Consider the following 24,455-nt stretch of genomic DNA (forward strand, 5'->3'; position numbering starts at 1 on the left):
ATAGTCGCAAAAATGTAAAAAAAATAACCATAGAATTGTTTGTGTTATATAATATTACTAAATTTGCCATTCGAACCAATAAAATAAATGTACGACGTTTTGTGTCCACATTTTTATGGATAGCTTTTTGAGTTTATTTGCTTTGACAAAAACAGACGTGTTCTGGGGATTTTATAATATGTATGCCTATGAAGTAGACAGCTTATAAAACATCACAGTTTAAAAATTCGGTTTTTAAAATTCTAAATCACGAAATTTCAAAATAGCTTGTCGAAATGAGGGTAGGGTATTATTGTACTAATGAGGTTTAGTTATAAATAGTATATTTTTTAAATCTTACAATACCTGTTAGACTGAAATAAAAGTGATCTTCGATACAATGAACGTCTTTGAACTACTGTGTAACAACGAATCTGTTTCCGTACACGTGGCTGCGCGTGCCATTGCTATTTATATACTTGGTAAAATGTTCAATGCCTTAATATTCTACTATCCACAGAGTATATAACAAATGTTTAATTAATAATTTCCAGTAATGGTTTTGGCGTCGTTCAATTTTATTATATTTGCGTTTATGACAAACTCGCCTTATCAAAATGACGATTTTTTTTTTGTTATTGTGATGAAATTCCCTAACATTTCATCTATGTTAAAACTGCAGTTAACTGACACTAGATACTCGGTTAAAGAAAGAGTAGGTTAAACTTTTCATTTGTTAACGTAAAACATTCGTTTAAGCCCTTCTTGGCAAAAATACCATGTCTCGATATTTCTACATTGTAGCGACACCTACTGTGCCTACGTATCACGAAAATATCGAATCGCGCGACGTATTGAACGCTTAATGTGTAATATTGTGTTACCTATTCACTAGTTGACGACCAGATCACTTTTTTAGTTTTAAATTAGGAACTCAAGTTTATAAATTCAAACATTTATATAGAGTGAGATATTCAAAAATACATGTCGAATTTTTATGCGATTTTCATAGCTTATTTTCAGAATTAATGTACCGTAAAAATCCGTTCATATATTTGCTTCTGTGCGATGAATCAGACCATCGATAACAATAGAAAATGGGGTAAAGTAGAGTAAAGGACTATGTGTAGCGAAAGAACTAGGAACTGGACGTTTGCAAATTTTGTCACCAGACAATGTTTATCAATAAATAATTACATAATAATTTGTGTGTAAAAGGAAACTTTTACTATAGTTGTTACGCTGGTACCTACTAATTCCGGAAATGTGGAGAAAAATTTGCAGCAAAGTAGTCTTATTCCCAAGTGGCGTCCAATTTAATATTAATAGTAGTTACATTATTAATATAAACTAAATCTTAAGAATAGTAACAAATCTCATATAATTAATTTAATTATTGATATTTTCTAATCTAAACCACCAGATCAAAGTTTAAAAAGACCTTTCAAATAATTGTCGTGGCATCTCCTAAGCTGCAGTTTTGTATTGTCTCAGTGATCATAAGCTACACTATACCCTTTACCGTACGGTGCCTGTGCGTCTCAATTAGATTGTTTACACATAGTCTACCTACAAACTCGCTATTCTTGATTTATTCCTACAATAACACATAACTTTGTATTTACCAAGCTATGACGAGAAATTAATATATTCTAGTTACATGTAACAGGATCTTATGACGAAGTTACTTTAATTTCGATGTTTAATATAATTTTCATTAGGTTTACTGTATAATTAGATCTTATTCTTCAGTGTATCTTATTTCGGCCATACAATGTGCAGAGGCGATGAGAATTTGGAGAAACTGATCATGTTTGGTAACACATAAGGCAAAAGATCACGTGGCTGTTCACCAATCAGATGGACCAATCAAGTGATAGGCTCATCGTGCTCAAAACTGTACATTGTCATAGGAGAGGATGGACCGATGGAAGCAGATAGTCCGCTCTAGATGTTTTGTTGCTGACCAAGACGCTCAGATATTAGATATCAGATAGCTGCCGATTAAAGAGAGAGACTGTATAATTGTGATAATATATACGGTATCAAATGGTAGAAAATATTTTTGTTAAATAATAATAGGATATGGATGCATAATTTTATACAATTGGGAAATATTTGACATTTTTTTATACAACTGGCTCACTGTTTAATATAACTTAATTATAAAATACGATTTAAAATAAAATTTATCGTTCTATATGATTTTATTACATTTGATTTGATTTTATTACACAATTTTGTTGTTTGGTGGTAGATGGTAGTGATTGGTTAAAAATAACGGGATATTTCTTTAAGTGTCCTTGTTTGTTAATTTTGTGATTTTTCTATATAATAATACTTTTGTATTTCTAGAAACTTATTATATTAATTATTATTATGATTTTTTTGGATGGCAGGGCCGAGTTTCGTACGCGGATTTATTTCTAGGTAAATACGTAACTTAAACGCATATTTATTTAAAAACTCAACTTCATACCTCCAAGATCTCGTCTCCAACTTTCACAGGTGGCGAAGATTTAGCAGCAGATCCAGCCGGGTGTATCCCGCAGATGAAGACCGCCATCTTACTCCTGTCCCTGTGGCCGGCAAGACTGAGACCAAGGCCGTGTTTGGCAGACTTCTCCAGTTTGCACACGACAATACTTTCGCCGAGCGGGCCATACTTCTTTTTGATTTTGTCTGGAATAATAAATTTCAGTAAGTATCGATAAAAAGCGATCCCATTTAAATCTCGGCAGCCAAACAGCCCGAAAAGCCCGTTTTAAAAGTAAATAAATCGGTGGCGCTACAACCTTTTTATGTCTGGATCTCAGTTTTCTGTATCTGTTTCATGATCATTTGTCAATCTTATAGGCAAGAAGATCATCAGTCTCCTGTGCCTAACACACGCAGTCGACTTATTGCGTCTAAGGCAAGCCGGTTTCCTAACGATGTGGTCCGAAGTCCATTTACAGCTGGGAATCGAACCTCAGAGATAAGAGTAGCACGCTGAAGTCACGAGACATTTTGATGCGAGATTAAAAAAACAGGGAAATGTATTTAAAGTCTAATTACCAGGAGTATACATGTTTCCACATCTATGTGGATATAGATTTTCAAAACGAGATCAGTTGTAATGTATTATTCATATCAAAGAGTATATTATACTTATACATAGACGAAATTCGGTCATAATTAAAGATGCCACAGACAAGAAACATTCCAAATTTATTTTAGTTTCCTATTTATAAATTTTTAATAATTATTATTATTACTAATAATTAGACGTAGAGAATAGGATGATTGACATACACGGTGTGTGGTGACCAGCATACGAAACCAGTTTTGGGAACATCATTTTGGAGATTTTTCTTTATCAGATTATTGCGAATATTTCTATGTAATTTTATCTGACTAATACAGACTAATATATTCAAAACCACAACTCCTCCAAGCCACAATAAAATATCGTAAGCCTATTCACGGAAAATTGTCTTGTTTGGAGATTTGAAGAAAGTTCGAGTGCAAGATTGATTAAGTTATGGTTTTATTCACGTGTACGAACTTAATTTTTGCGAATGTATGGTTCTCTGTAATTATATTATATGATATTCATGCTATATATTTAAAACTATTCAAATATGTAACCAATCCCTTATTGCAACATTAGTATTATTAAACATTACAAGTACACTGGAAATCGAATAAACAGTATGAGAAAAATATCTTTTTTACAACATAATCAAAAACACAAACCATGTTTGTTAATATATTGTATAGGTCCTGCAAATCTTATTACTACGAAATCACTTGGTCAAGAAAATAGTCCATTATCTCCAATTTTCTTCAGAAAATGTAATTTTCTTGGTTGAGTACATTTTGTTCGGAAAAACTACTTGATATTTCGTAACTTTATTTTCGCAAGTACATGTTAGTTATTATTAGATCTTAATATTATCTCTGGGCTTAGCGTCGGATCTTAGAGCCTCATAAGGCTCAAGAGATTCTATGAAAATAATACTTTATTACAATATCTACGTATAAACGTGACCTTAATGTATAGAAAAGAAAATTCGTAAGAAGTTTTTTACGATACGATAATTTATTTCGCCACACTAACAGTCGTCTGTATTTAGACAACTCAATAACGTGAAAAAGTCAATAAATAAAAAAAAAATAATAAACCTTATTTGAGTTCCATAATAATTACATTAAGTTTATGTTATTGTGTATTTTATGATATTAGTACACGACCTCCGAGGCGATGAAGGCCTTCTCCAAATTATTCCATTTGTCTGTAATCTTCGCTACTTTTTTTCCAATCTTTAGTAAATAGAATGAGTATATACTTATCAATATACTATGGAGTTCAGAAGCATTACAATTTGATGACGCATCGACTTCATTAAAATTATCTAAATGTATATGGATGTTCTTGTGAAACCACCAGTAGTATGGAACAGTAATTTTCAATTTTCAAAGCCTGAAAGTCGAGTTTTGAGTTCAAAAGCTATTTAACATCTGTAGAACATTTATAAAAATAATGCACGAACGGCTAAATTAGCATGACAGTAACAAATTTCTTGAATTTTTTGAATATGAAGTATATTCAAGAAATTCAAGAAATCGTTGAATCAGCAGAAATCATAATGTTCGACCTCAATCTCTTGACCCGACCCTGTCAACGAAGATTGTCAATATTTGGAAACTTTGCAAGACGATATAACACGAGCAAACTTTGATTTATTCTATAAAAGTCCTCATATAAGTTTATATGAAGAAAATCCGTCTTTAACACTCGCTACCTGACTTTACTTTACGAAAGTTGATATTTTTATTATAACAAGAGTTTTATACTTTTTTATATGAAATGTATCTTCTTAGAAATATAGTAGAGTATTAAACCAGAGGCACCATTCTAGGTCTAGGCATTAGACTTCTGTATCTGCTTCATAATCATTATTCAATCTAAGGCAAGTAAGTAGGCGATCCGCCTTGCTTGAGACACGCCCTCGAATTTTTGTGTTTAAGGCTACCGGTTTCCTCAAGATGTTTTGCTTAACCGTTTGAGCTAATTGTTAATGCGTACGTAGACAGAAAGTCCATTGGTGCACTGCCGGGGATCGAACCTGCGATCTCCACCAGACCAACACTGATACTGACACTGAAGTATAAGCGACAGTATGTCCAAACTATTAGATTCTTCAAAGCGCGAAGAATCAGGTGTTGCGGGGTAAAAAACTGGACGAATAAAGCTGGACTGAAGGTCTACGTCCAAGCGAAATAATAATCGCTTCGGTTAAGCCAGAGATGTAGTCATAGACCAGATACATAACCAGCATGGCAGTATTGGTAGTTAATCTGGAAGCCCTTAGAGGTGATAACAATAATACAATCTTCGTTCACAGGGTTGACTGTCAATATGTAATTTTTTTTATTTCCCAAATCGTTTTTGTATTGTGTAATAATTTAAACGTAATAAATTTAAAATAATTTAAAAAGAGAATTTATTAATGTCATAAAAAGCCTCTTTCCATTCAGCAACAAATACAAAGTGATTTTTAAATTTACAGTACACATTTTTCTATTTATATTACAAATGCAGTATAAGAGTATGATTCAAAGAGGGGTAGCAAACATGTACCCTTACTATGAGCGTGACCTATTGGACGCTAACTTAAATAAATCCTACGCTTCCAGCCAGGATATTTCTCAGTCAATTATGTCTTGCAATATCGTATGACCTATAAGGTTACATATTACACGTGCCATGTCTGGCCCATATAACTTAATTATATTAATATACACCACGAGGCGTAATAGCTAATCTGAGCATATTTCGTGGCAGTTAAAGCAATAAAGTGAAGGACACAACCTAAAGACCTCTTAAGTATGTAATAAACTTCTATATTTAATTAATCACTTAGGTCTTTATTCGGGGATTATTGAAATCTGTCTTAGAGTTAAGACCTTCACTTTTACGATTTGGAGATGAAAAACGGTCTTTTTCGTAAAACGTAAATATTTTTGGTAGTCTAAACTGTCAAATTTCACACAACATTGTCGCTATCTATTACTAACATACAACTATTATAAAAGATAAATTAGTGAGGTTTTTGGACACGTGTCAAGTACGTATGTTTAAAATGAAGACGGTATTATATTATCTTATACGTTTAACAAACACCATTCTTTGTTTTCGAGAACAACTCGTGCTATAGTTTGAAAGTGTTCTTGAAAAAACAAAAGTTGGTGCGTAAAAGTGTCCAAACTCCACTTTATCACTGAGAATGGGAAATATGAAACCTTGGTGGTCTACAAAAAAATATTTATTCAAAATAAAGCTGTGGTATTTATTGTTTATTAATATTTTCCAGATATTCGATTCCTAATTCAAATATTTTAAATGAAGAATTTCGATTCTTCATTCCAAAGGTCGATCTTTCACTTGAATCATTCATTTAACATAACGTATTAATTGCCGATCGAGTCTTGTTCACAGTTGATATAAAATAAATTTTAATTCAGAGATTATAATGTAAATAAAGTAGTGTTGTGATTATAAGTTATATGTAATATTCGATTTACAAAAGGTATAATGGTGTAAAATAAAAAAAGTCAAGTCGTATTTTGTGTTATCAGAGTTTTCATTACTGTGTCGACCTGCAATTTTTCAATCATAATTCAACATTAATTTTATTCAATATTAAGTTTCTAGCATAGCTCATAGATAGGAGTGGCTGCGCCCAAATTTCCGCTAGCTAAGCTAATATGGCGTATACGTAATGCTACAATTGACCTTTTATTTATTCGGTTTTATTCTAGTCATTAATGTAAATAGTTCGATCGACTGTCTAGAAGCATATTAAATGAGTAAAATAAAAGATTTCGTAAGGAAGAAGATATTTGACATGAAATTAGTTCAAATTTTTAACCTAATATGTATGTATATATGTATTCCAATGGCTCTACAACCTTTTAGGTCTGGACCTCAGATTTCTGTATCAGTTAGGCAATTGGGTGGTCAACCTTATGTGCCTGACACACACTGTCGATGTTTTGGGTCTAAGGCATGCCGGCAAGACGGAAGCTCACTGGAGTGAGCGATGTACAAAGTAAAGGTCTACGGCTTCCCCGGTTTAGGAGGTTTTTTAACCTAACCTGAATTTTATCGTTATTATTTGTCATTATTTGAAATCTCTAAGCCAAACCAGCTTAGCTCATATGTACTCCGGCTTTAAAATAGGGATAATTCTGATATTTATCATGCTCTTTGAAAACAGCTTTTTAATTTACCAAAATGCTAGCAAATGAGGGCTGTTATCGAAGGTCACTTCACGATCACTCTTGACCCGATGCACTCTTGTGCTCTTATGAGATTTTTAATTATGGATTTTTAATTTCTAGGGCTTTGGTATTTTACATACAATTTAATACAGTTTTTATTAAATAACAGGTCGCATCAATATAGTTCTTATGTAAGCTTTGTGTTAACTGAATTCTATAGTTAATCTAGAAAGAGTAAGAGAATCCCATGGATTGCATAAACGCTGCGAAACCTACCTTCAGTCGAAATGAAATTAATGTGCCATTAATAGAAGTACCGAGGACTGTCTTGCCAGTTCCTCTTATCCTGTGTACTCCCTAAATTAAAGAACAAAAAAGAAAACTAAAGTGTTTTCTTATATTCATGTACAAATATGTTTTGTGTTTAACTTTATTACTCTGAGGGCGTATAACTAAAATAGTAACGACCTTTCTTCCTAATAGTAAACTTTATGAAATATGTATACAAGGCGATGTACTTTTCGGCCACGCGTTGATATCAAGAATGTATAGTGCATTTCTTGATTCAATTATATGTACCTACGGACAGTAATATTATAACTGCGCTCAAATAAAACTCGTGTTTAATTTACCTTCCATTTTCAGAAAACATGGTCTATGTTATGTCTTTTAGAATGTCTCATTCAATTACTGCTCTACTTGGCTCTGTTATCAAAGTAAGCTAAGATCCACAAGTTACCGTTAAGTACATAAACTTTGACGTGAAGTTCAGGGAAAAGCGCTTCATGTTGTATCCCCACTATGAAACCTGATAATTAATAAGTGCATGTCGTTTGTGTGCTGTTTTCATAAAAGCTTTTGAAAGGTTTAAGCTAACGAAATGTAGTTTTTACAGACAATTTGCAGGTTCAAAGTGAAGTGTCGTACGTTACGCAAGATACTGCTTGAAACTACTTCAGTGTCTTTCCCTATACTTTTCAGTTGCTAAAACATATTTCTGAAGTATTACATGTTCTATGTCAAAAAGATAATCTGTAAAAGTAAAAAAATCGTGACTCAGTCTACCGTAAAATGGTGTGAATTCCATGAATACCCAAGATGGTTAATTATTCTGTCCCTAGGACCTTGTGTCTTACGTTATTACTTAATTAGCTAACCTATCAATATCTTCTAGTGACCATATCAATATTAAAAATATTTATATATTATCAATAAATAGATTAACTTGGAAATCTAACTAAACAATCTAATTTACAATTTATTTAATATGCATTTAAACAAAATGTAAATCATTGTGTTTTAATGCGATATTGTATTCTAAATTTGAATAATGCGTCTACTACAAGTATCTTAGACTTTCGATGATCGGCTAATCAGTCAGTAATTTAGTGGGTGAGGAAACTAAGAAACTTTGACTATAAAGGTTATAATTCTTAAACTACTTAAATTTGTCATATACCGTGAATAAACACTGCCTAAACATGGACTGTTTGGTTACTGATATTTATTATAGGGGTTCGAAAATGGCCTGAACTGTTAAGAGTATGGTACCAATAAAAAGCATGATTGAGTAGCGAGAGTATTTAAAAGAACATGGAAAGTTTGTAGTACGTAGCATTGGAGGAAGCCTTAGTGCTGGGAGAAATCAGTGAATCAATCAGACATTCAAAAATGGCCCTAAATAATTCTTTATAAAATATGCATACTATTGAAAACGTATAATTACAAGTTCACCTATTAATGATTAGCCATAAAGCAACATTTTCGGAACAATATATATGACGTTAATAAACTACCGAAGTAGGTCACAGATAATTTCGCAGTCCGCGTATTCCCTAAGGTTAAGCTTTATTGAATATCGTCCAAACGTAGCTATAACAATATTGGAATCGCGTAACGCATATTATAATAATTGAAATGTGCCAATTAAGTATGCAAATTCAGGGATATAACGTTATTCCGTACGGTGGATCATTCATTACTTATTAAGTCTACTCTTTGGCTTTTCCTATATGTATTTTATTGTGATAATTTGTCTCTGTCTCAAAATTGTGATAATAATTCGTTATTTGTCACTTTGACGATTTATTGTTGTCAGTAAGTAAACTCTCAGAAAAGTTTTTAATAACGTTTAGAGGAATACATCCTTCCTCAGAGGCATCCCGCTCTTCTGCAATGATTCTTGTTACCTCATGAGGGAGCTTTTGTGGAGCAGGTTGCACTGATCTTAATCGTCTCTTTAGAACATCCCTGACAGATAATTGAATTGAGATCAGGCTGACCAACCTAAACGACAGATTCCTACTTCTTGCATGAATGCTTTTCCGTCGCCAGAACGGTGGGCGAGCATTGTTGTCCATAAAAATGAAATTCCAAAAAAATTTAGGGTTTCAGAGGGAATTTTTTTTATATGGACAATACACATCATATAGTCAACATTTTTTCCGTTCTATTTGTAACCTACAATTATTGCGGAGATATTTCTACGTGTTTCATTAGGGTAAGATGTACTACTCTGCTGAACAAACAACTGAAGCTTATGAAACAAATGCTTACACGCAGATGGTAATAAATGTGATAAAAGCTGTAATATGAGCAGTATCATTGAAGAAACATATGAAGGTTGAAACAAGTAATATCAACGAAGAAAGTGAAAAAAAAACATCAATATTCGCGGCCTGTGGCTTTGAAAGCAACGTAAATAATACCTAAAACCCGGCAAGATAAGTCAATCGAGTGCGGCGCTTATCTCCACTCCATTACGTGATGTAAAACAGTACAGACGGGTCGACAATTCGCTTGAACTTAATTTGATATTTTAAGGTATTTCGTATAAAACGACAAATTATTTTGCTCACACAACAAAAACAGCTTTCTTCATTGTGCAACTACACATTACCAAAGCATATTAAGTACAAAAAAATTAAAGAACTGTACATAAGCGTTGTATCAACGAAGAAAAACATTTACAGCCTTTAACGAAGATGAAATATGTTAGTGTTAGTACGGTTGCAAAACCTATAAAACTTTTCTGTACATAAACGCGTTTATATGTAACTTGTGTTTGCTATTAAATTCGATTATAAAACTTTAAATGAGTAAAAATGGCAAACTTACTGCTTTAGTCTGTCTAATACAAAATCCATTACGATCTAGATATTTCTTAACCAAATCATATAAAAATAAAATTAATAGAGATCTACGTGACTAATTTACATCTTTGCTTAAGACGAATTCTGAAATGCGTTTAAAGTTATGAATTATTATATATTTTATCTTAGAAAAAGAAAAAACATTTTTATTATTTTTGTATGTAATGAATTATCGACCCTACTGTAACGTGGAATATTTATTTTGCTATTATAAAACAAAATTAATAATGAAACCCACTAGTGTATGGTATCATTAAAAAATACCTTACGCACATGTTTTTAACTATTGTGGTGTTCAAACCCACGACCCTGCCCATTGAAGTATTTCCAAACCAATTCGACTTAGGGTCCTGCAATAAAAGAGCGTACCAATTCTTAAAGGGCCCGCAACGCACTTGCGAGCCTTCTGGCAGTGGACGGCGATCTCACTTAACATCAGATGAGCCTCCCGCCTATTTACATACTTAATCTGTGAACGAATGACGGACCTAAATGTGCTTCGAAAGTTATCTCATTGACTTTGTGGTGTACTTTGTATCCAGGTCCAGGGCTATTTGTGGACCCTTTTACAGCAGTTTTTATGTTAAGCTTTAATTCATCATAATTTTTAGAAACTTTGACTGACTAAATTGACTGCTGGAGCACACGAACATAGGCTCCACCATCACGTGAATGTCGAGGCTATTCAACTCCTTGACACCACTGACCTAGTGAGAAGATTGAAAAGGATAAAACCATTTGAACTAGTGAATTAGTGTTAGTGTACTTTTATTATTAAGTGCTAAAGAGTGAATGGAAAAAATAAATTGAACATAAGAACAGAGTGTCTTCCCTTTAATAGAGACTATAAGTAGCGTTATTGGACACTTACTTATGATAACAATCCTTTTTAGTAAATTAGGTTAGACTTAAATTACTTATTAGTCTTAAGTTAGGCTAGATCGTAATGTTCCATGATGTCGTAGTAAAGACACATGTATAATAATAAAAACAAAATTTTAGAAGGTCTCTATAAGATCTGTAATAAGTGGTAGGCATAGAGGTATATGAACTGATGGTCCGTCATGTACGCTTCCATGAATGTAGAGAACTTTAGTCCAGTACACTAGCTGAGTGTTGCTCGACATAAACATTCCAAAATTTATTCTGGTATATCTGTCTTGCATAGCGACTTTCGTCTTAAGTAAAGCTGAACCAACCAACGGTAGAAAAAGCTGGATATTTTTTTGTAAATTGTCTTTATAGTGTACTTATTAAGTTTGTTTAGTAAATATACACCATTGCCAACACATCACTTTCCTTCGTGAATACAGGGGTTGTCCATTAAAACTTTGGAGTAATAAAGACACAAGTTAATGTGGGGACGCGGCATAGACTTGGGAGGACTTATTTTAGAGGACTTTAGAACTAACACTAGTAGTGAGAATGTGTATTTATTTTAGCTTTTGAAATGGTTGAATCATATATATTTATATATATATATAGGTGGCTTAATTCCATAAATGCGTTTCTTAATATATATAATATATGTAAATAATGTAACCGTCAAGGGTTTATACTGCCTTTTATTTAAATTTTTCCCACAAGACAGAACCTTTTAATACCACACCGTTAATAATAAATCGATAATTAGTTTTAAAAAAATTGGATTCTACATCTTTATAAAACATACTTTTTGACTGTTAAAACAAGTACGCTATACGATGTCGTACATCCTTATACAAAAATACATACTCTTTGTAACGAAAAAAATATTTTATTCATAGATACAGCACGTACCGACACTCGTAGAATTTATCGACTAAATACAAATATGTAAAAGCTGAGACAGCGCGGAACCAGGTGGGATCAGCGATATTTTCACCGATAAGACTTAGGGTGGTTCGAGATAAGAGCGAGATCGTAATGCGTATACGAGTATAATATTTCAAGTTCAAGATGTTTTGGAACGAATTTACATGGTTTCTTGGCCTTGTTGATAGAGATATCTTATCCAAGAATTATTATAGAGAGACTCGTCTTAAATATCCGTAAGCAACTAGTCGATTGATATAAGCGGTTGTTCTATATACATTTTCACCTAGGATAAAAAAGATCGAGGCATTGCATATGTTAGTATATAAATATTTTGTATTATGTTGGATGTGTATTATATTTAATAACCAATCAAATATGCTATTTTTACTAATAGCCGATTTTCACGTATTCGCAACTTTTTAAATAGTTTTCAACCTTAACATAAATAAACTGACATGTTTACGACAGTTTACGGAACTCCAAAAGTATTACAGAACCTTGACCTAACATAATGTATGCTTTTGTCCGTATATTATCAATTCAAATTGTGCCCTCATGAATTTCTGATTTTGACTTCAAGGTCCAAGATTTTATTTGATTGATTTCGTTTGCTCAGCATTTTCTGACGCCACTCTTTCTACTATTGCGATAAACAAATGCATGTGTTCATTTGTGTATTTAAATTGAAAACCAATTATGATTTGGCACGTCCCAATCATAATTGGTTTTCAAACGTCTTTACAGTCAAATTCGGCACGAGCATAATTCATCCTGAGCGGCACACATAATCCATTTTTGTACCTAAAAAGTATTTAAATTGAAAACTAAAAATTATAAATGGGACGTGTCTTATTTACGGTCAAATTCGGCACGAGCATGACAATTGATCATGGGCGGCAAATAAAACGTGGAATTTTGAAATCATCATATTAAAACGCACGAGCCTTTAATTTTAATAGTTACCAAGTTCAAGTTCTGCTTCAGCATCCTCAGCGATTGTCTCCATGACCCGGTCGCATGGCTCGAGCTCGCGCGGGAGCGTCGCACGCGAGCGTGCCGCCCGCCGCGCGCACTCCGCGCACGCGTGCGACGTGACGCCCGCAAAGATGAACCCCTTATACACTATCACCAAAGGTCCATTCTCGTCTCACAGTCACTTATAATTTCACGCGCATTTTGCTACACCGTACTACTTTCACACGACATAAAAAAAATATTGTTACCTTTTTGTCAAACACGTTATTTTTTCCTTCCTTTATACAGATATATTCACACGATTCATATTAAAACTAAAGTTTCATTTTAACGTATTTCATTTTTCTACTGTTCAATTTCTTAGTCACTGGAAAAATAATGTATTCAGTATAGATGAATTATTTGTTGACTATTAACTCAATTGTTCGTTAGAAGTGATTTAATATTTCATGGATTTTTTAGGGTTCTTATTACATTTAAAGATTAAAAATTAATAATTTAATAAAAGTTTATTTTTTTAATTTAGGACATTAATAGTAAGACATCTGAGCATCAGTGGCCATATTTATGTCAGACCCGTTGACCGAAATAATTCAATATTGTAATTGTAAACTAAAATTACTCCGGATATTAATATGACATCTAGGGACAGGCGAAATAATTGAACTAGTACTAAAGTGGTCTGTGGGCGTTCAGTGTTAAGTATGAAGAAATATGGCATATTTGACAGAATACTAATACTAGTAGTCGAAGTAACTTCTCTCTCTCTTGTCAGAGTATTTTGGAATAAAGAAAATATACTCGTCTTACACAGTATTAGTTATTCAAAAAATAACTTAGAAAACAAATTCAAACCGTTTTATACTTGCAAACGTTAAAGGCAATTTCGTTAATATTAAAAATACTTTTCCAAGACGAACGAAAATATTTTGATTAGACTGTAAAGTAAGGTAAAATTTCTTCTGAATGCCAAATGTTTGATGGAAATCTAAATATATTTTTACTGTCTGCGGTTACGAAGCTCTAAACATCTGTTTTGATGTTTTTGTCGGTCTTATCTGATGTCTCGGTCGGAAATTGTTTGAGATAGTTATCCACACTGTCTTTACACCCTTGAGGCTTGAATATGAAGGTATTTTCTATGCATTTCAAAAATTACTTTTAAACATGACACGACCCTAAAAATCACTTAAAAGTCTAACATTAAAATATTTTTTTATAGTGATTAGCTTTATTACTAAGAGAACAAAGCCCTTAATGCTAGCCTCTGAGATCAAACTTAATAAATATATTTTAGTTTTCTATTTATGAAGTTTTAATTATTATTACTATGTATATGAAGAATATTGTAAATACTCTATATTTGTGTGCTATTAGACAAATTCTCCTCTTAGGGAATTAAATTTATATCGGCGCTAAATATCAATGAACAGAAAAAAAGATTTGTCAATTGTGAGTTGGACTAAGGAATCGATAACTGTTTATTCATCGATAAAGGTTGAAAAAACATCAACTATAAGCGACTAATAATGACACGGCGACGCGAGATTTAAATTTTTCATGAGTCATTTCACTTAATTTCCTGTAAACTATCCATCTGGTAACAAAACATTTTTTATAAACAATTCACTACATATCCTCATCATTGAACAACTCGTTCAAACCAGATCAGTCAAAAGTCGGATAATGCCTGAAAGTAGAAAAAGACATAAACATCCGCCTTCAGATAATATGAAACCGGTATGCCAATTCTACTAAACCTAATAACATAATGTAAAAAGTACTCAAAAGCCGACGAGCATGGTGAATTTCATGAAAGTGCTTGAAGCGAGACAGTCCGGTCTCTCTGCCCCATTGGGAAAGAGGCGTGAATATATAGATACTTAAATTGATCAATTCTACTGTAATGTGATTGTTAAATTGCATCCAATCAGTAGTTGGTACCAAGCGCATGCAAGGATTTCACTGCTTTTTTGAAAATTCTTGTAAGTCTTTACGAAGTATGTTTAATGCACAAGCCAGTTTTCATATATGTAAATATAAATACTCTGGTAATATTGTTACTTGATTATTAATTTTTCATAATAGGCAAGTCAATCCACCTACTGACAAATTATTGGTGCACAACCGTGACGCGAATGCACGACCTCAAGGTAGTGAAGCGCAAGGCCACCACTATACCAACACGAGGAGTGTATATTAATAAAATGTTTTCTAACTCATTTTATTTATAAATATTAAAACTTGTGCTTCGATATGAATTTCGTTAAAAATCGATTTCTATACCTTACCATATGTTAGTTTACTCAATTTAATTATTGTTTGATTACTACAGTTGATAAACGGTAGGTACTATAATATTTACCCTTTGTGAAAAAAATTAACTTTTACTAACGTTTATATGAAAGGATTTTTTCCGTCATAAATGTTAAAGAAATTTTATTAAGTTTAAATAAGCCTAGATTATTACGATATTCTAATTCGTATATCAAGTCACAATCCCGTAAAGAGCGCTGTCAAATATGTCAAACTTCAGACAGAAAAAATGATTTGACAGCTCGTGAAACTAGATTTAATCCACATTATGGAATATGTTATTTAATAATATATGGATACAGTTATTAAGATTTTCATTACATGCCTCTGCCGACGGTACACGAGAATGTCAAGAGTCATCAATTAGTAGAGCGGTGTCAACGAGGTACCTACTTACATTATTATGTCAAACGCCGGCTTGTGTTAAAAAACGGCGTATACAGTGATCTTACATTTTTACGTATATATTTTCCCAGTGAAGATATATTATATATAGAATAATGCATGATCATGAAACGTATGAAACTTGTACTACCGTAGTAAATTTCAAAATCAGAACATTTTTAAAAGAAGAAGCAAGTCTTTTAAAAACTTATCTCGACAGTTGACAATACATAAAATAAATTAAAAATTTGTATTAATTTACTTATTGACATAAATAAATGTGTATATCTAACGATCATAGTATCATTCTTAATCCATATCATATTACACATGCTAATTTATATTTAAATATCGAGATATGCCGATTTATAAGAAACATCTCAATGTCATCGAATGACGCACACTTTTGATTAACTCAAAGAGTCCAATGTATAGTAATTTTATTGGTCAATAAAAATGAAGTTCCTTTTAACTTTGTATTGACTAACGGAGACACAAATAGGCGTATGCTATTTAACTCATAGTCATAGTAGGTTGATATAAAATTTTTTTTAAGGTATTATAGGAAATAGTTTTGTATTAATCACAAGTTCACATGTGCGTCAGTTACCTGGTGCTAGGTTCGATAGGGGAAACTAAAACTGAAATGTTTATTAGGGTTCATCATACATTATTTCCATTTAAAAATGGTTTTCTTCTTTAAAGCAATTTTGATTAGAGATACCTAAAGATCTTTCTTTAAATTCTTTTTAATCGATAGAATTGTGGCCAACAGCCAGGAAGTTCTGCATCCTAAGTAATGACCAAATGTCGACACATAGATGCTTATTTAGCAGAAAAGCTTGTATGCAGATTCTTTAGTGGCTCACAAAAAACAAATGTGGCATATACTCAAAAATTCAACAATATTTTCCGGAATTCAGATTTAAAATGTAATTTAATGCCATTCAAGATATCATAAATTAATAGAGGTTCATTGAACAAACGGTTGAATGCTTTCTTGCCTAGCTAACTGGCAAGTTTCTTTTAGCCTACAGAAGTAATATTATTATAATAAAAGACTACTATTCGATATTCAAATAGATTACTAGAGGTATAACATAGACAACAATGATAGATTACGCACAAAAAATAGAGTTTACAATTCATTTTATTTTACAGTTCATTTGAAAAGAAAGCTAAAAGATTATTAAGAAATCCAGATTACGAGGCAAAAGAACGAAGACTAAATATTTGAATAAAACCTATTTGTTCTTTAATAGATTCACTGAATGTTTCACATAAACACTGGCCATTACAATTCACTGGGCTTTACAGAATCATAAAAAAAACAAATTTAAAATTCAAATTTCGAAAAACTTCCGCGCGCCAATCCCGAGGCGCGGGAACAACCGCGCGGGAGAATTTCCATCAAGGCACTGAAAATCTGAACATGTGCGCCAGAATTTTTTTGATATGTAATAAAAAGGACCTAAGCGACGATTCTAGTTATTGTTGGAATAAGTACCATATTCCGTACACATAATGTTTAAAACACATTGTCGAAGCTGTATGATAATATAAATTGATGTTTGCCAATTTCAATGCAAGTTGAACCCAAGTGAGATCGAAATTGATTTTAAATTCAATTATAGAAAAATTTAGGAGTTAAGGAATCATTTACTATTCACTTTTTCTTACTTAGTAGAATTTTAGCTTTGTAACTAGGTAATAGTAAAAAAATAGAAGTAACTAAAAACTTTTATAAAATTAACAAGATTCTGCAAAAAATTACAAGTTCTCTAATGTTGGTTTTTTGTATGTAATGTCATATTGTTAGTTTTTCATTAAGGCATTATGCACACATATTGCAAATTGTATTTATACCTGCTTCACGTTGATTTTGTTGATTTTAACTTTGTAATGGCAACTCAAAACAGACTTTTATGCCAATAACCTGTTAAGTATTTTCGTGCACCACATCTAAACAGACATACATGTTTACATTATAGCTTAATTTTCCAGCGTTTACGACATAATAAAAATAGCTTTAGTCTGAGTTTCTGATTTATAGTTTACATGAACCAAAATTCCAGGATTCTACCTTCATGACCGGGTTCTTTTATTTATACGTTAAAATTGAATATAAATTGTATAACAGACACATTTTTGAGTTTTTATCACATAACACAGGTCTCAGATTCGATTCCCGATGGAAAAATAAAGTTAAATAATATTATTCATAACGTGATAATTAATTTGCTTTGACAGGTACATTGTCCACCCTTACAAATCATGAAAGAAACAAACAAAACAATTATCATTAAATGGCAATAGCAGAAAAATATCAAGACTAAGTCTGGCAAGCATTATTTGCATTATTTGTTTTTGTTTTTGTTTTCTAGACTGGAATTTTCGATTAATCAAATAAAATGTTAAAAAATACAATTCTCACTACATATTAATCGATTATATACTCGATTAAATGTTCCAAGAATCGATTAAAAGTCCACAAATCGATACACGGGAGTGAGTTCTGTGCTATTTCTACATTCGAAGGTCATTCATAATAAACAATACGAACAGGTGTTTGCCAAAGATTACTAATATAACAGATATGGAAGACTTCTTTAATCGTTAGAAGGTCTATTTATCTATGGCTTAGTAGGTTCCTACAAAAATGATCAGTGGAATAGTCACAGGAATCGGTATTTAAAACGAAATATTTGATTAAATATCTTAATATGGAAAAATTAACAAGTAAAAAAATAAACAAATCGTGTGGGGAGTGTGTTATTGTATTTACGTAGCTTGTTAAAACAATAGAAAAGTTCTTGCTAACGGCTATAACTGAAAAAAATACAGCTAAACAATTCTTTGCTAAGTATATTTGCATAAAAATAATAAGTAATGATTTTCAAACAATTATAACCAGCAACGTCAGAGCCATTTACTTCCTCGTGCAGTTTCTTCTTCATATTTCAATAGAAAGAAGATTATGTTATGTATCTTCAAGTTGATAAGATTAAAAATGAAAAATAATAATTCAACCCATTATTGTGCCGAACGGTCTAAAAGTACGCTCGGTCAACAACTTCCATAGAATTATTACATTTATGTAAATAATATTTTTTAAAAACAGACCATAATTAGCTTGAACAAAGATAACATTAATCGTGTCTGAATAACAGTAAACAACAAAATACAATTAAGAAATAGTGAAAAGATACATTATTACATAGAAACGCATTACTTAACAAATCAAAACAATTGTAACTAATTAAATAAAGATGTTTCCGAGATGTCTGGAGATGGCTTATGGTAATTTACATCAATAAAAAGCTACAATATTTTAGCCTACACCAAATATTTTTTTGAGTTTTATTAAACCACTAGGCACACACACATTTACACCACACACGTATCATCACTGTCAAAAACAAAAACCGATATTCAACTGTTTTTGTTTTGCTGGCATGATTCTGCTACTGAGAATCGTAATTATTAAGTAATTAAATTCGTTATTCAAATTTGAAATTCCGTATCGTTTAATATAATATATTATTACTGAAATGTCGAATGAACATCCAATTAGACTATATATCACAGTGTATGCAGGCTATGCAAAGTCACACTTAAACCGCTTATTTACGAAAACTACCCCGAAATGTTATAATGGGTACAGCTCTTAAGGTAATATTTTTATAGGTCTCCAAGTAACATATATACAATTCAGCTTTTATACTATAACGAAAGTATAATTATAATTTTTTAAAGTTTAGGGGTGTCTGGCAGGCGGTAATAACTGTCCGGCAATAGATAACGTGATTTCTAAATCCTCAACAACTAATTTAAAAAAAACTTTAAGGAATTTAAGCCCACTAAAGCGCAGCATACAAACGAACAAACGAACGAATGAAAAGAACAACTATGGGCGCAGATGTTTCAATAAAAATAAAATAAAACTTATGTGGAAATGGGCAGGGCACATGGCAAGGGAAACAAAAAAGTGGAGCAAGAAAGTACTAACCTAGTGCCCCAGGTACGATAAAAATGAAAAATAGGAAGAGAATGAAAAAGTGGATAGACCAAATAAAGGAAACAGCAAGTGCAGAGAGGAATGTCAGGGTTTGTAGGAGGCTTTTGCCTAGAAAGCGAACACTGATATCTAAATATAAAGATATAATAAATATAAAAGTCTTTAAGTGTAAAAGTATCTGAACAAAAGGCTGTATATTAACCTTTATAGAACTAAGAAGTGCTTCGTGAGTTTCAAGTAGCGATAATAGGCCACAGTAGCCACAAAAAATGTAGATCCTATTTTGATTAAATAAATTAAATTAAAATATTTTCACTCTCAAACGCATTACATACATATTCCATGCAAAGTTTCGTTATATTAATAACATAATAAAAATAATGTTTTAAAGATGTAAATAGTTCTATAAATTAGGAAACGTCTTCAAAAGCTAAACGACATTACAAATATTTTGGCTTCCAGCCGATATGAAAAATGAAAATAATACTTGCAAAACCTTGTACTGGCTGTAGATTTATGGCTTTCAAGATTACTGTCGCCTACCTTGTTTATAAATATCCAAAACACATATTTTGTTTTGAACATGTGAAGAAAGAAAACTATTTAATAAAAGCCATATTATCAACCTAGAAGTCGTGGGTTCAAACTTCGGCCCGGTTCACTTGTACAAGGTAAAATCAGCGACGTATGTCAGGGTCAGAAAACTGACAACATACTTTCGAATAAATTAAAAATACAGCTGAAATATGTGTACCCTATTGACTGATACCAAATTACCTAGCTTCCTTCTAGGTTCCTTCTGCATAAACTTTTAATCGACTTGTGTCCGTGTTTATCATAATATTTTTTCGTTTCCTTTCTTTTTATGGTGATCAAATAAAAATTATAACAATTTCAAACTTTAAAAGTCGAGACCATTTTGTAATTTAATTTTAATTAGAATAATTGTGTTTAATCTCGTAGAACTGTCTCAATAGGAAGACGAAGTTCATTCAGTTTTTAAGCATATAATTAAATTTTATGAAACTTCATCATTGACCTGTGATTACTTATCTTTAGAATTAACCTGAAAGCTTTGTCATTCAAGCAAAAGCGATCTTTAAAATAACACTGTTGGCGTGAAATTGTGTCACCTTGACTTTGACATATTTTTGTACAAACATTCTCTTAGAAGTTCCATTTTCAAAAGCGTTTGTAGGCGCACACAGGTCTTGAGTGAGAAATGTATGATATTGTAAGTTGATAATGTAAGTTGTATCAAATTCAATATTACTAGTTATTCTACGCATTGCGGTCATATAAGTTCTATAAAGTCGTAGTCTGACGTAAGACAAATAAAAAAATATTATTTGCTTCACAGAACTAATGTAGGTACTATGTTGAAAGTGATATGAAGTCCCACAACGTCCTAATGAGACATGGAGAGAATCGAATAATAATAAAACGTAGATCAAAGACCAATTTAATAGCAGCGAAAAGAAGGTACTATTTTGTTAGATTAACGTCAATACACTTATACATAATTAGTTTTTAGTTTTAAAAAGTTGACGCTTATTTTGATAGGAAAAATATTTGGAAAGTTTTCTTGCTCAAGACCAGTAATCAAAGTCTTTGCAGCTTGAAACTGTAAATATACTCTTTCCATAAATATTTTAACGATGGCATTTTCCTCACTTTTCTTAATCATTCCTAAATTAGAATTTTACATTACTATATATTATACGGGTGTTGGGAACAGAAGCTGAAATTTACCAATCGGTTTAAAGTTGAAATAAGTTTACCAATCGGTTATTCGAACGGAAGCATTGCCCGTAAAAAATATATCCGACTTCAATAACCACTAAAATGTATTAAAACAATATTTATTATTTGTAAAAATATTATCTAAAAAAAATTAGACAAAATGCATTTGACACTTCGATTAGTTATTCGACGGAGCCGCTTTGCTTGAACAAAAAATAACAAACCATCGCTACAACCTTTTAAGGTCTGGCTTTCAGATTGCTGTATGTCGGTTTCGAAATCATTTGTTTTTAATAATAGGCATGTAGGTTATCAGACTTCTGTGCCTACGATCTGTCGTTGACTTCTACTAAGACTGATTGTAAAGAGTGTCGGTTATCTGACGATGTTTTCTATAGACAGAAAATCCTTTGGTGACGCCCGGGGATCGAACCTCAAGATTTACAGTCGCAACCTGAAACCACCCGGCCAACACTATTGCATGCTACTACAGATTGCTTGAACACAAAAAAAATACTCGTCGAATTATAAAGTGCCTTCGAGTTTGTCTGCGAAAAGGTGTTCCCATGCTTTTCTAAATCACTCGTAAACAAATCGGGCATGACATAGCGTTGCAGCGTCATTTAGATATATACTTATTAATTTATCATTTCAGATATGTTAATGAATAACTGAAAGCCTTTTTCTAGACATACACCATTCAGTCTGACGTTTGACGACGTCATAACCGTCAAACATATCCTAACACAGTCGTAACACGGTCATTTCAATTTTATAACGACGCGATAGCGAATACGTAGATATTACCCATGAAAAGCACATTAAAATCACTTCAAGACCATTAGACACGGATACCTAAAAATTGTAAATAAGCATATGAAATTGTTGTTTATAATAACAGTGTTTCACATTTAAATTACAATTACCTCTCATAAATAGTCGTTGTCGCCGAGTGACTAAAGACTTTGTTTGTACATATATATAAATAAAAGTTTATGATTCTTAATTTTTTATAATAATGATACTGCGTAGAATGATTCTAAACCTACGTATAACCCCACCTATCAAACCACACCGGAATTTAAGTTTGTTTAGCACATCGGCCGGTTAGTTTTACAGGGCCAAGACTATCGAAATTATGTTAAAATATACACTACAATATAAGGAAGAAAGCGTTTATTACATTTAGAAATGTATATTACATTTAGAACAAAATACAATAGAATTACGATATTACAACTTTTAAAATTAACAAATTAACAGTAATGTAAGTAAAATAATTAAAATGATAGTTGCCTGTTGATTTCAAGAAATAAATTTGAATTGCAGCAGAAACACTTCAACATTATTTAGTCTAAGTTTATACATTATGCTTTTTCTCGAGATCATTATGTTCCACAACACATACGTATATGTATACGTGTAGTATATAAAAGGAAAAGTTAAAAAGAGTGAATAACGTATCTTTCCACTTACTTGACGTATAACCGAAGTCGTCTTCTTCTTCTTTATCTGCTTCCCTTTCATCTTTGCTACGTTTTATGGCACCGGCTGATGCACGATCAATCTACGAAATTAAGTTTTTCTCACTTCCTGTGATACATATCACATATATATATATATATATATATATATATATATATATATATATATTATTTATGTCACTATATTTTAAAGTTATAATTAGAAGTAAACTATAATGTCCCTACTCTGAGGGTATATGCTATACAGGCTTGATTAATTACAAGTCTTACCTCAACCCCTTTATCGGAATATGTCCTTCCTTGTAGTTCTCTTTCGTCTTCTTCATCACTACTCTCTTCTGAGTCCGAATAAACGGTCTTCGGTTTATCCTCTGTTTCTTTCTCTTTTTCCTCATGTTCTTTTGGCAAGTCTCCATTCTGTTTTGGTGTATCCGAATCCGATGTAACTGTTATCTACGTAAATTAATGAATTTTTAAAGTCATTGAATCTAATTTATAATGTGTATTATCGTTTACAAGTGAAAAGTATCAGGCTATGTAACAGTACGTAGTCAAAATATGTTGACACCTTGATATCGTGGTGTTGCTGCGGTGCAGGCGGTGCTGGCCGCTTTTTCATCGACGGCCTGGGTGCCACTGCAGGCGGAGAAGTGTCCGAGGATGACGTATTCTAAGAATAAGACAATGTTATGACTAAAATTATTTAAACAAGGCCACAAACAAAAATATTGTAGATAAGAGGTGGTATATTCAAAAAACAATTCAAAAGTATATTAATTAGGACAGACACAGTAAATCTAAACGGCTATATTAATCGTTGAAAATACATTTATATTAAACATAGTTATTGCTAATCATAGGAAGTTCAACAAATCTTATCATATATTTCATACAAACCCATGTCATCAAACTCTGGACAGTCAGAGTGACGGTGGAGCCAGCTGCCTTAATCAGTTGCACGGCGCGCTCATGCTGTGCTGTTCTAACACAGACTCCATCCACTTCTAATATTCTATCACCAGCCTACGTAAAAGATACTTAATTACTATCTCTAAATTTTGTTTATTCAGGTCTTAAGACCTCAATATCTTTGGAAAAATTTGAACGAATATAAGAACGCTTTCAAATAATGGACAAGTCTACGATCTGACTTTTAGAAACAGTCATAAAAATATAATTACAGTAATCTAATCAAATTTAATGTAATAAATAGAATGGCCATACTTTCAATTCACCAGACTTTCCAGCCGGGCTTCCTGCGACGACATTTTTGATGAAGATGCCGAATATTCCCTTATCATTTCCGTTTGCATCATCGCGCCCCGATATTATGTCAAC

At 32.2% G+C, this 24,455-nt stretch overlaps 1 protein-coding gene across 2 annotated transcripts in view; it reads right to left on the reverse strand.

Moving 5' to 3' along the window:
* Window positions 1-24,455, reverse strand: part of LOC123711459 — an 87,907-nt gene that overhangs the window by 18,307 nt on the left and 45,145 nt on the right. For both annotated transcript variants that reach the window (XM_045664062.1, XM_045664063.1), the window contains 6 exons: window positions 24,342-24,455; window positions 24,015-24,140; window positions 23,686-23,787; window positions 23,388-23,570; window positions 23,110-23,200; window positions 2,459-2,661 (listed from right to left, as the gene is read on the reverse strand). In XM_045664062.1, coding sequence (XP_045520018.1) covers window positions 2,459-2,661; window positions 23,110-23,200; window positions 23,388-23,570; window positions 23,686-23,787; window positions 24,015-24,140; window positions 24,342-24,455 — 819 coding nt within the window. The remainder of the gene's footprint in view (window positions 1-2,458; window positions 2,662-23,109; window positions 23,201-23,387; window positions 23,571-23,685; window positions 23,788-24,014; window positions 24,141-24,341) is intronic.

This window comes from Pieris brassicae, chromosome 6, assembly GCF_905147105.1.
Source record: "Pieris brassicae chromosome 6, ilPieBrab1.1, whole genome shotgun sequence".
In the NCBI taxonomy this organism is placed as follows: domain Eukaryota; kingdom Metazoa; phylum Arthropoda; class Insecta; order Lepidoptera; family Pieridae; genus Pieris; species Pieris brassicae.